The sequence below is a fragment of the Phalacrocorax carbo genome, chromosome 1 (assembly GCF_963921805.1).
Source record: "Phalacrocorax carbo chromosome 1, bPhaCar2.1, whole genome shotgun sequence".
NCBI classification, from domain to species: domain Eukaryota; kingdom Metazoa; phylum Chordata; class Aves; order Suliformes; family Phalacrocoracidae; genus Phalacrocorax; species Phalacrocorax carbo.
The window spans coordinates 184,290,661-184,304,025 of record NC_087513.1 but is presented as its reverse complement, the minus strand read 5'-3'; the positions used below and the strand labels follow the sequence as shown (position 1 = coordinate 184,304,025).

The 13,365-nt window shown below is 39.0% G+C and overlaps 1 protein-coding gene across 4 annotated transcripts in view; it reads right to left on the bottom strand.

Annotated features, from left to right (window-relative positions):
* DGKH (diacylglycerol kinase eta) overlaps positions 1-13,365 on the bottom strand; it is a 175,151-nt gene that overhangs the window by 80,004 nt on the left and 81,782 nt on the right. For all 4 annotated transcript variants that reach the window (XM_064440811.1, XM_064440810.1, XM_064440808.1 and 1 more), the window contains 2 exons: positions 5,820-5,930; positions 4,037-4,117 (listed from right to left, as the gene is read on the bottom strand). In XM_064440811.1, the coding sequence (XP_064296881.1) occupies positions 4,037-4,117; positions 5,820-5,930 (192 nt within the window). The remainder of the gene's footprint in view (positions 1-4,036; positions 4,118-5,819; positions 5,931-13,365) is intronic.

Here is a 13,365-nt window from a genome sequence, read left to right as displayed (position 1 = left end):
ACCAAAATACATAAGGAATTAGAGCTCTCCGCAGAATTGGTCACTGCCCTGTCTGCTTGCACGCAATAAGGATAGGAGACTGATTCATCCCCAAAGTCTCCCCAAAGCAGTAACGTGCTGTGCAACTACACTCCTCAGGTTGTGCTGAGACAACATAAACCACCCTCTGAGGCAGAAGCAAATCACTGTGGAAAAAACTCTCAGCAGAGTACCTGACACCGTTACGAGGACTCAGTGCCCACCCACCCCACTGAACTGCACACATGGGGTGAACAAAAGCCCCTGTGGGCTCCTGATGTTGCTGATAGAGAGCGTGATGCACATCCTCAATGGGCTGAATTGGCTTCTTGTACCTCTTCTCTCTCTTCCCACAGACTTAGGAGACTAGTACCTAACAAGCAAGTAGGAAGAATCTAGCCCCTGAGGGTCTCATATAAAGACTCTGAAGTCAAGGGACCCCCTTTCGTCTATTTAACAGCCTCTAGATGAGGATGCTTAGAACTACACAAAATGCCCATAATCTATTACAAGACACCCTAGTGCAAGCTTGTGCACTAGGAACTATTTGCTAGAACTGACTTGGTTGTTCATTGAAAAGTCATATCATCAGCAATAAAGAAAAAACTGAAATGGATGAGCTAGTTTAAGTTTAGCAGCTTCTCATTTTGATTAGCAGATATTTATTTATCTCAGCTTTCCCCTTAACCTCAAATTGTTTGTAGTAAGAAAGGAAAAGTAGTTCTGGTGAATAAACACTGATATTTAGTTACATAAAATACTCTGCAAGCACGAGCATTACAAATAAACTCAACCTTAAACCCATGTGTTATGACTAATTTTAGGACCAGAGTTTTATCCAAAGAAAAGTGCATGGAAAATCTTGACACACACACACCTTTTTCTCCAAACAAACTAGAAAGGGCAAAAGAAGACAAACCCAGTAGCTTTGACAAGCTGGGGGTGGGAGATTGAGGGGAGGGGGGGGAATTTAAGTGAAATGACAAAAGGGCTTGTAAAAAAAACCCACTTAATTTTAATGTATATTTTTTAAGCCATGTTTTCCTGGAAAAATTGTCATTTGGTGTATATTCCATCTACGTAAGTTTGTGTTTAAAATATTCTCTATAGGGACAAAGAAACAAGAGGAGTACATTAACTAGAGAAAGCTGAAGTTAAGGATTTAATTTTTGCTTTTTTAACAAAAAGAATGCTAACAGAGCACCTAAAGAAAAAAAAGTAAGTTTAAGAAAGGCTGAATTATCTTTTTTTAAAACGGAAGGGAAAAAAAGGCAAAAAGAAATGTTTCTTTTCATTTATAAGGGGTATTGCTGGAAAGGCCCCCCCCAACTCCAAACCAGGGTAGGCAAGGCCAGAGATGTCTTACTTCACTGAGCTGTGTTGCTGGGAGACTGGGTTAGGCAAACACAAAGAAAGAAGCCAAAAGATTAAACAAGATGACGACTATTACCATATTTCATGGTCAAATCAGATGACACTTCAATCGAGGAGAGATATAAATCCAAATAATTTTTCAAAATTAATCTGAAGACTCCTTAGAGAAAACACTGTTTGCCCTAAATTACCCAGGACATGAAAATAAATATTGTCTCTAAAGCTGTTAAAAGCTGTAGCCCCTGAGATTCCCTTTTTTCACTACCTTCTTCCCCAGAAGTCTTGATACTAGATACAAAACATGCCTTTGGTGAAGAATGAGATACTGAGTGGGCCTAAAGGACTATAAAGGATACCAAAACACCAAATGTTGTAAGAAAGAAAAGAAAAAAAAAAGGGGGAAAAAACCCCAAACGAGGCAGTCCAAAATACATCACTTTTCTTCCCCGCACAAAATTACACCAAGATCATAGAATCACAGAATATCTCAAGTTGGAAAGGACCCATAAGGATCATCAAGTCCAACTCCCTGCTCCTCGCAGGATTACCCAAAACTAAACCATGACTAAGAGCATCATCCAGACATTCATTGAACTCTGACAGGCTTGGTGATGTGACCACTTCCCTGGGCAGCCTGTTCCGGTGACCGACCACCCCCTCAGTGAAGAACTTTTTCTTAACTTCCAACCTGAATTTCCCCTGATGCAGCTTCATTCCATTCCCTTGTGTCCTATCCCTGGTCACCAGAGAGAAGAGATCGGCAGCTCCCCCTCCACTGCCCCCCTTGAAGAAGTTGTAGACTGCAGTGAGGTCACCGCTCAGCCTTCGCTTCTCCAAGCTGGACAAGCCAAGTGACCTGAGGTGCTCCTCTTGCCTTCGAGACCTTTTGCCGTCTTGCTCACCCTCCTCTGGACACAGTCTGAGAGTTTGATGTCTTATATTGAGGTGCCCAAAACTGCACCCAGTACTCGAGGTGGGGTCACACCAGTGCAGTGTAGTGGGACAATCACTGGCTAGCTATGCTGTGCTTGATGCACCCCAGGACAGAGTTGGCTGCCAGGGCACACTGTTGACTCATATTTGCCATCAACCCAAACCCCCATATATCTTTCTGCAGGGCTGCTCTCCAGCCTCTCATCTCCCTGTTTGGACATATAACTAGGATTACCTCATCCCAGGTGGAGAATCCTGCATTTGCTCTTCTCGAAATTCACATGGTTGGTGATTGTCTAGCTCTCTGGTCTATCCAGGTCTCTAGATAAATGTCTTATTTCATGATTCAGTGATCAGTAGTAACATAGCCAGAGTTTTCTTAGTTTTGTTTTTCCTGTAGTGGAACCTACAGTGAAGGAAGTTTGGGTCTTCAGGGGATGCTGAGCCTTATATCACCTCTTGAACAATAAGTGACATGCTGGAACTCTCAACTCATCAGCTTTGTATGCCTCATTATTCCTCGGCTATCCTTATGCCTGCATGACACCTTTACTTCTGGCCAGGGCTAAGACAGAAGCAGAGCTTCTAAGCAACAGAAAGAAACTTTTCAAAAGGCAAGCTGGTACCTCACATAGCCACCTCTCATCTGAGACTTTCCATCAAAATAGTCTTTCTAGTTGCATTCTTAGTAAAGAAACTTAGATTGACATAACACACTGGACTGTCCAGGCCCATGTAAATATGTCTTTGAGGTGCTCTGACTACTTCAGTAGCTGCCTGGGAGGTACCACAGCAAGGAAGACCTGATGAAGCTTTCAGAAGGCTTGCGTTGGGCTGTCTTGGAGAACAACCAACGCTAGTAACATAAACCATCTGTGAAACTAAAATCCTCAGGAAAATGGCAAATCAACATTTTAGTAGAGAATAACAGGATTTTCAGCTTAAGAAAGATGATGCCACTGCAGTCAGCAGGAGAACTCAAGACTTTTGAAAGGACAACTTCATCCACAATCTCCCCCACAGATAATTCTTGTTCAGAAAATTTACTTTTCCAGAGATTAAGAATCAGCAGAGGAACTGCGTCAGACTTTATCACTTTGCTCCAACAAAGCAGTTGAACAATAAATGCCAAGACCTGTGTGTAAAACACACTTGTGAACTTACAGAAACACAGATTTATGAACAGTCTTTGTTTCTTATACCAGTATCAGAATCAAGGTATGACTGTGAAGACAGCTTTTCTACGTGACTTGGAAACATACAGAGATATGATCGGCGATGAAAAAAAAATACACATTAAAATTACAGAAAACCAAAAATGTTATTATAAAAAATTAAAACATTATTGTTTTACAATTACATTTGAATCAATTCAGCATGTTACCTCAAAGACAAACTACAGCATAAAGCCAAACTGTACTAATAAGTACTAATGAAGTACTAGTACTGAATCTTACTATTTTTAATGCCTTGTATCACCTTTTGAATCAACTGTTATCTAAAATTCTAATTTCTGCCAAAAAAAAAAAAATCACAGAAACACAATTATCAATAGCTGACATGATACTATTCTGATATGTTATACCACTGCCAAATAAAGGACATATTATTTCCAAATAGAGGAAAACAAGAAGCAATTCAGAGGATTCTTGGTTTTATTACTAACAGTCTATCCACAGCTTTCAAGACCAGTATTATAATGGTTCCATACCGTGAAGCTGTTGTTGACATTTTTTGTGCTCGATTCAGCTACGCTGGCATCTGACAGGTCAACTTCATCAAATATTAGAGACTGTGAATGGAAAAGAACATAAAAACATTAAATATGGCCTGAGTCCACTTTCAGGTACGCTTAGAGTCTGTGCTTTCATTTCCTTGTGTCCATTCCAATTGTAAAATTAAAAAAATGTGGCCAAAAAATAAAAGACACTGATGATGTGATAAAACTTCCTATCTGACTCCTTAACACAGTCCTATTTGCTATCTAAGTGGTATATGAGAGTATAAAAAGGTGGTTTCAAAAATATATATTGCTTTAGAATCTCTTTAAGAATTTTTTTAAAATAGATGCAGCTTTGGGATGTCTACTGTGTAGCTATATGGTGTCAGAGGAAAGAGATTCACATTTAGTAAAATGTAAATTAATGAATCAGTTTTAGGATAGAACTCTAAATTCGTGAACAGGAATCTATGATACAGTATCCATATGAGAAAATAGAGCTCAGGGGCCTGAAGAGATCCCTTCCAGTCCTTTGATGTTCCAGCAAGAGAAATATATGTCTTTAAACACTGCAGCATCTGACAAAGGCTTAATTAGGTTTTGTTAAACTCATGATGGGTTTTGAAGCACAGAAGGGAAGACCAACAAAAATGCCTCTCCCTCTTTTTTAGCCATACTGTGGTCTTCCTCTTCCATGCCATTGGAAGAAGAACTGATGCTGGGGGAGTTTCAGCACATCTGGATTCAGGGTTACAAAGTATTTGTACAATTGCCTACTCATTACACCTCCTTTTCTCATCTATCTTCATGGCACAGATGACATTGCTTCAGAGCTTTTATCTGCCATGTTTATTAAGCCTTTATATAAACTGCTCATGATAGCACCACAGGCACAGAAGTGGGACAACTGTGAACCAAACAATGAAGCCCTGTGCTGGGGCTCCCTGGAGAGAACATATTTTCCTTGATTCACCGCAGCCACACAACTGTGCACCATGCAAGTGTAGTCATATAGCCCTAGAAGGAGAGGTCTCCATGCCTGAGTAATAGTTTTATTGAGAAGATCAGGCTAGAGAAGATGATGGAGACCTGAAGCACCTCACCTACAGCTCCCATGAGTCACTGCAACCCCACAGGGTAAAGAAAAGTAATGTCCACTGCTATGGAACAGCACAGTCTGAGCCAGCCCAACAAGCCAAAATGCTCTCAGTCCTGGCCCTGAGGGAGGGAGGAAATGCCTTTCAGAAAGAAGATAAGTATTCCCCTCAGCCCACCCCCAATTTTCCCACCAAAAATTTCAACTGATGGGAAACAGCTTTTTCCCTTATATATCAGTTTTGGCAGAAAAATCTTCCTATCTTGATTTCACGTAACCATTTCCACCTCTTTAATGGCAATATGGGCATCAGACTAGAAGAGTTTTAATGGAATTCAGTTTGAGGGATAATTTCTGAGCATTATCTAATTTTTACTTTCTTTTTTAAATGTTAGATTAAAAAAAACCCCACAACTCCTTAAGATGAATTTATTATTTGTCTGAATAGCCGAAAAGGCTGAAACAACTGTGATAAACTTCAATTTAAAACATACAGAGAAATTACCAGTCTTCCTTAGTTAAAGTTAATTTAACACATTACAGCTTATATGTGGGAGTTTTTTATTAAAACAATCACTAACAAACCATTAAATTATTATTAAAATTATTACACTTATAAATCTAAAGAAAATCGAATTTACAAGTATATGGCATTAGACACTAACAGCATAGAATTACCTTTGCATCCTTAGCATAGTAAAGGGTACGACCTCGAAGTTTGAAATAACGCTTTTTCCACCTCTGAAAAGAACTGGTTTGCTTCAGTAGTAATCCTTCTTTTATACTTGTCTGAAAAATATGAAAATACAGAACATAAGGTAAATACATATCTAAATAGCTATACATATAGATTAAAGTTATGCTTTTTAAAATTCATGCTACACCTCATACAGCTGTGAATTTAAATTAGTGTCTATTCACATGAAATTGTGACTAATTCTCTGGACAACCAGACTTTGCATTGGTACTTTTTAACACAATGACAATGTTGGCAAAATGCTAATTTTACATGTAAATTGAAAAGGCAGTCAAGAGGCATATAATTATCGTGAAGATGAACACAAAATAATTCAAGTGTCTGGATAGCTGCAAACCTACAAATATTAAAGCAAGCAACAACTGATGGTGGCAAAATTCAGGAAAAAAAAAAGCTAAAAGCCATCTATACAAGGTCATTTCCACTTCCAAATGTGATTACGTTGAGGAGAAAAACAACTTCCACATAGGCACCAATTCAACAAGGTACTTAAACACATGTCTGATTCAAGCACATGAATTATGCCTTTAAAGTAGAGGGAATGATCCAGTATGATGCAAGTCATGCATGACTTCAAGTGCATTGCTGAACTGAAGCCTTCAGCATGAAATCAGCTTACCGTTACGAATAATTATTATACAGAAAATGTGAGAACAGTAACAGCTAGAGATATTTTTATCAGACAAATATTTTTAGTCAAAAACAATTCACCAATCCAACCCTTTCCACTGCAGACTGAACCCTGCCTACATAAAGCCCATTTTTTGAAATGAGTAAGAAACAAATTAGTGTATTTTAAACGTGTATGGTGCTTTCATCAGCGGGTGTGGGATTCATCCAACAGATTACAGAAATTCTCCACTTAATCAGACAAAATGACATGACACAGCATACTAATTTCAGGAGTCTCGAAATTAATTTTCTTCAGCTTTGAAGCACACAAAGGGTACAAGAAACGCAAGTACATTTGGACATTATATTCCAAAATGGTCCCTAACATTTCCAGAATATCTCCAATTTGCAGTGTAATAACGTGATGCAAATCTTACAATACAATTTCTGGACAATGTGATATAATCATCATCTGAAGTTATTCTAGACCTTTTAGACACTTAACCAAGACCTGACCTAAAATTCATAAATATCATCTTCTGTTATCAGATGTCAAATTCTCCTTAACTTTAATGCAAGCAATAAAAATTGAGAAAAAACAGAAAGCACTTTAATGTTCCTACCATTTCCTTGAAATGAGAAACATCGCTGTTATGTACAGACATTGCACCCTTCATTTAGATACTCCTATCGTCACAAACTAAGAATATGGTCCAACAATCACAAAGCAATTGAATTAATGCTCTCAAACAAGCAGCCCTCTAAGATGAACCATTGCAGCTGGAAGTCTGGATTTATCTCACTTTACTTCACATGCCAACAACCTGGACCAACGCATGTGGTCAGCCCTCCTGCCCTAGCTAAGGGACAGCAATTCCCAACTGAAAGGGTCTGCTCACCGCACACCATCGTAAGATTTCTTGCACTTTTCTGACCAGACCCTAAGATAAGCTAGTTTTAGACAATGTAAATAGAGTTAATCAGTTAGCAAATACAAGCACTTATTCAAAGCTGTTTGTTGTAGCCATACAGCACTTCTGCCTCATATCACTCTCTGAGATTTCTGAAGCCCATCACAAGGGATGGGAGTAGATGACCTGTGTGTTTATCAAGGGTCAGAAGATATAAGACCAGAGAAATACAGTTCCAAGGAAACAGTACTCCACATACACAGCAGGCACTGACTTACTGGAAACATTTCCAAAATGGAAGAAGTCATATGAGGAGCGGCTGAGGGAACTGGGGTTGTTTAGTCTGGAGAAGAGGGGGCTGAGGGGAGACCTTATCGCTCCCTACAACTACCTGAAAGGAGGCTGTAGCGAGGGGGGTGTTGGTCTCTTCTCCCAGGTCACTGGCAATAGAACAAGAGGAAATGGCCTCAAACTGCATCAGGGGAGGTTTAGATTGGATATTAGGAAAAATTTATTTACTGAAAGAGTGGTCAGGCATTGGAAGAGGCTGCCCAGAGAGGTGGTAGAGTCGCCATCCCTGGAGGTGTTCAAAAAATGTGTAGATGCGGCACTTTCAGGACATGGTTTAGGAGACATGGTAGTGTTGGGTTGATGGTTGGACTTGATGATCCTAGTGGTCTTTTCCAACCTTAATGATTCTGTGATTCTAAATGCACCCTATGATTCCCTAAAATGCAAAATGCAACACTATGATTCCCTAAAATGCACCATGTGTACTAGGAGACATAGAACATACGTTATACTGAATATTTTCAGGACTTTTAAAATCTGTTTAAAGAACATAAATCTCCGTAAACTTTGAGGTATTACTCACTAAAGATTAACTCATTCATGTCATTTTTATGCCTACATAAGCCATTTCCCTCTATTTCCACTCACCCCTTAAAACACCAGTGTAGCTAAAATGAAAGTAATAACTGCAAATTATTTTGTGAATCAGCGATTTAGAATTAACTCCCTGAAGTTGGCAGTAAATGAACATACAGGCTCTACAGAATGCATTTTTGTATCAAAATGTTAAAAAAATACTAGATTGGTAAACATTTACCCAATAAATGTAAGCACTTCGTTAAGTATACATCTGATGTTTACATTTTACCACAGAATCACAGAATGCCAGGGGTTGGAAGGGACCTCTGAAGATCATCTTGAACAACCCCCCTGCTCCAGCAGGGACACCCAGAGCAGGGGGCACATGAATGCGTCCAGGCAGGGTTTGAATGTCTCCAGGGAAGGAGACTCCACAACCTCCCTGGGCAGCCTGTGCCACTGCTCTGGCACCCTCACAGTAAAGAAGTTTTTTCTCATATTGAGGTGGAACTTCCTCTGTTCCAACTTGTGCCCATTGACCCTTGGCCTGGCATTGGGCACCACTGAAAAGAGTCCAGGTCCATGCCCCCACCACACCAGTGTGCTATTTACTGCTGGCCCACAGACACCACCAACAGATACACGGGGCCAAGATTTAAGCATCTAAAATAGACAATGCCATGGCTGCAGGCATCAAAATTGAGCATAAAGCTTTGGCCTGATATCCTTAATTAACTTCACTTAGCCTTTAAAATGTGCAAAAAACTTCCAGCTGCCAACTGAGTCATTAGGTAATCTGCTAATAATGCTTTCCTGAATCTACACACAAGTCACAGCACAGCAATTTGAGAATGTCAGGGACCTCTCAGGTTATTAAATTTGGGTCCACGTTATTGCCTACAACCAGGTCATGTAAAGCTTTTCAAAAACATTGATCAGGCTGTAGCTGCACCTTTAAGGAAGTGATCGTTACCTTTTCCTCTCCCAACAGCAATTAAGACAGTGCTCCAAGATCTCGCTGTTCTGAGAAACCGTCTTCTAATTAATCTCAGTTGGACATTAAATCTGAAGCATAAGCAATAATCTCTGACAGTTATATTAACTACTTTTCTACTGTGATTTAGGAGAAAGAAGAGGTGTGTATCCCACAATCCCACGCTACTTCTCACTTTTACAGAATCACCTCTCATCTGGTTGCCAAAACCTCTGACTAACCCATACAGCATCTTTTACCATCTAGTAATACATCCCTCCAGAAGTATGGGAATATAAGGGGAAGGGAGAATAACTATTATACAATCACTAACAATCTTTACTGCTTTAGCCATTAACAAGTAGGAAACTGACTCAAAATATTACAAACACATCATCACAGTGCTCCACAGTGGTATATTTTGCTGAAGAAAATCACAGCCACGTTTAATAAAATTAAGAAGGTATACATATGTGTTCAATTACCCACAAATGTTGAATGCAGTTCTATATTGGCATAACATAAATGACAAAGAAATGGGTTTTATGGGTATTCTGATAACTAAAAAGTGAGAAGTGTCTTCTTTTCTATCAGCAGTTTTTTAAATATCCAGTATATAACACTTGACAATTCAAAACTAACCATTTTAATTTCAAAGAGAACCATCTACATTGCCTTACTTCTAATTCACTAAGTTTATAAAGTCCAATATTTGTGTAAAAGTCAATTTTTTTACTTCTGCTGTTGCTAGAAAGACCCAAAGAAAGGGGAAAATATTCTGAATTTAGAAAAGAAAACAGAAAACGAACTATGGATGCATTATTGGCAACTGCGAACTAAAACATTGGATGATCAAAGATAAAACTCTCCCCTCTACTCCTTTTCAAGTATATAAGTAGACATGCTGATCAAAATGTGTCATGTGGACCAGATGGCATTGATCCGAGAACCTTGAAGGTCCTGAAAGGACCACTGATAATAACTTCCAATCCTGGTAAGACAGAGTCCATACAAAAGAATAATATTGCTGATATTGCCATACACGTTCAACAGCAAAAAGTCACCGGAGCTTTTGCAAAGGAAAATCCTGCGTTGCTACCTGCAGGGAGTTCAGGGGGTGGAGAGGAAAGCATGTGGATAAATGAAAATCCAGTTGACTCGGATATTCAGAAAGCCTTTGACAAGGTCTCCCCCAGAAACTATTGAAGAAATTAAGTTAGAAGGGAATTGGAAAAAGGGGCTTTTTGTGGACTGAAGTTGATCAAGGGATAGGAAGCACAAGTAGGGCCTAACAGTCACACTCTTTTCTGGATTCCCAAGGAATCAGTTTTATTCAAATTCAGTGACCCAAAGAAGGATCACACAATGAAATCTTCAGATTGGCAGAAGACACTAAGCCCTTTTCAGTAGTCAAATTCCATGCCAAAAGTGAGAAACTCAAAGGATGTTATAAAACTGAGCAAGAAGGCAACGAGGCAGAAGACGAGCTTCAGTCCAGGTCAATGTAAGAAGCTCTGCTTTAGATGAAAAAAACCTAAACCTCACTAACATTCTCACAGTATGTTAGAGATCTGGAAGTCACAGTTCCCAGCTCTCTGTGCTCAACCACAGCCAGCCAAAAACTTTGGCTGTCACCAAGAAAAGTAACAAAACCAAGACAGAACATGTCATTTTGCTGCTACATAAACAATGGTGTACCAGACAGTTCTGGTCTCTCCAACTCAAGAAACAGGGTTAAGAGAAGGTACAGAGAAGGGCAACTCAAATGATTCAGAGGACGGAGCAGCTGCCTTACAGAGGCAGACTAAAAAGCTGGAACTCTTCAGTTTGAAGAGGGGGTAATATGATCAAAGTTTATAAAAGCATTAAAGCGGGGTACGGTGAATGCAGAACTATTGCTCACCAAATCTCACAATATTATAACAAGGACGAATGTGGTGAAACTATATTGAGATCAACTTAACAAATATAAAAGCAGCACATTTTTACATAGCAGGTAGTGATTTTATGAAGCTTGCTGTCATAAGAGATTGTAGAGGCAGAGGGCATCAGCATGTAAAAAAAGAAAAAGATCAGACAAATTCAAGAACACCACCTCTGTGTGCAGTCCCTGTCACCCACCCTGGGGAAGTACCAGGGGAATGGCCTGCAGCTCCACTCACGTGCTGCTCCTGAACAGCCTTTCCTGTTCTACTGTTGAAAAGGAATTATTGTCTGACCCAGCAAAAAATTTCACAGGTTGGACTTCTGCTACGTTGACAGTATCTCTTTTGCTTTGAAGTCTGATGTTTGTGTTTATAAGTGGACCTAGGGCCTTATGTACCAAAATAATTAATATTTGGACTGTTGACAGACCGGGCCATTAAAAAACCAAAAATAATAAAAAGAGACGATAGTATTTGATATTGTTTAACGCCCACCTGTGACACCTCTATTTGTATGACTTTGCAAACTTGAGTATTGAAATAAAACTGACCCTCTTCTTTTTAGTATTGTGGCAAGTTTGGTACATTTTCACCATATCCACATGTATGGCTTTAGGCAGACAGAGTCTTCATTACGTTACAGGGTAAAGTCTCACAGCTCATTAACTCAGAGCCCCTTAAAATATTCCAGGTGTTCAGCAGATCAAAAGTTACTTTTATTATTAAAAAACATGATGATCAAACTCTTGATTTTGATTAAAACTATGACCCGGGAATTCCAAGCTTGTGATTTTCGAATCTCTGTACAGCAGCTTCCATTACTGTGACACATGCTGACAGATTTTTCATTAGTTATGTCAAAATAAAAATAGATTTTTATCTACCGAGAATAAAAACTTCATCAGCTGTTCAGTGCAAGGTTACATTTTTACTGAAGATTTCTCATCATAGTGAAGGGAGCCTGACATCTGAATATTAAAACCAAACCAAGGACTATGTTATACCTATGGATTTACATAGCTAAAAATGTTCAAAATAAAACTGAAAATCAATATGATCATGTTGACTATATAACTTTGCTTTAATTTCAAGAAAATCTTTTTAAAAAGAAGTACCATGAAGAAGCAATCACTCAGTGGGACATGTGGAGCTATATCATGGGGTACCTAAAGCACCACGCTTGCCTCAGCTGAGATGCCCCAGGCTGCTGCTGCTAACACATCCTCCAGGTTACATTAGTGACAGAGAAATCACAAAAAGTGGCAGGCTGCATATGCTCTGTCTGTCATTGTTGATGACCGTTATCCCCGTCCCATTAAAGAAAAAAAAACAGTCTAGCTAGCTTTGAGAAAACGGCTTTCCAAAATCCCAGAATTAAAGCCAGCCACACTCCCCCACTCCCCACCACAACACTAACCTGTGATTAAGCATCATCATTTTTGTGTAATAATAAAGCAGTATGATCTTCCAAAGTTATTCTCATATTCCATATTGTTGGTGTCCTTTATGTGGACGGACTCTAGCCTAAGTGAAACTGTAATACAAATAAATGCAATTCTACAGCTTATGCAGCACACTTTTTCCTCAGCCTTGTTCTCCCTTCATGTTCCCTTCTGGCCTACGCTAAGGAAACAGTTTTTGCATTACTGTTGTTAAAATAAAAAAAAATAAAATAAAATAAATGAAAATGGCTTTCAGCTTCCTCTGCATGGAATATATGGTAGTGTAATAAAACGTGAAGTAAATATGAATTTGCAGAGAAATTGCCATAATGAAAATATCTTGGTAGCAAGGTGAAGTTCAATTAGTAAAGTGATTTAAAAATAGAGGTTATAGCACATAACAAGAATGAATACGTTATTGCCATATTAGGATGAAACATTACACTGGGAATTAAAAAACAAACAAAACAGCCTATTTTAGATATAAACTTGATACTAGATTGAGAATGAGAGAAAACACTTTATCTGCAGTTCAAAGTATTTAAACTCCTAACTTCAAGCCATGTAGAACACACTGATCTCACTCTGTGTTCTCATTAATCAGGGCATGAAACAGCTGGAATACGCTGAAAAAGGATAAAACACTTCATCGGACTGTGACTTAGTGCCAAAGATTTAAGGCTTTTGGTGTTATTACACAACTCAGCTGTCTTAGAGTAGTATTTTACAGCTAC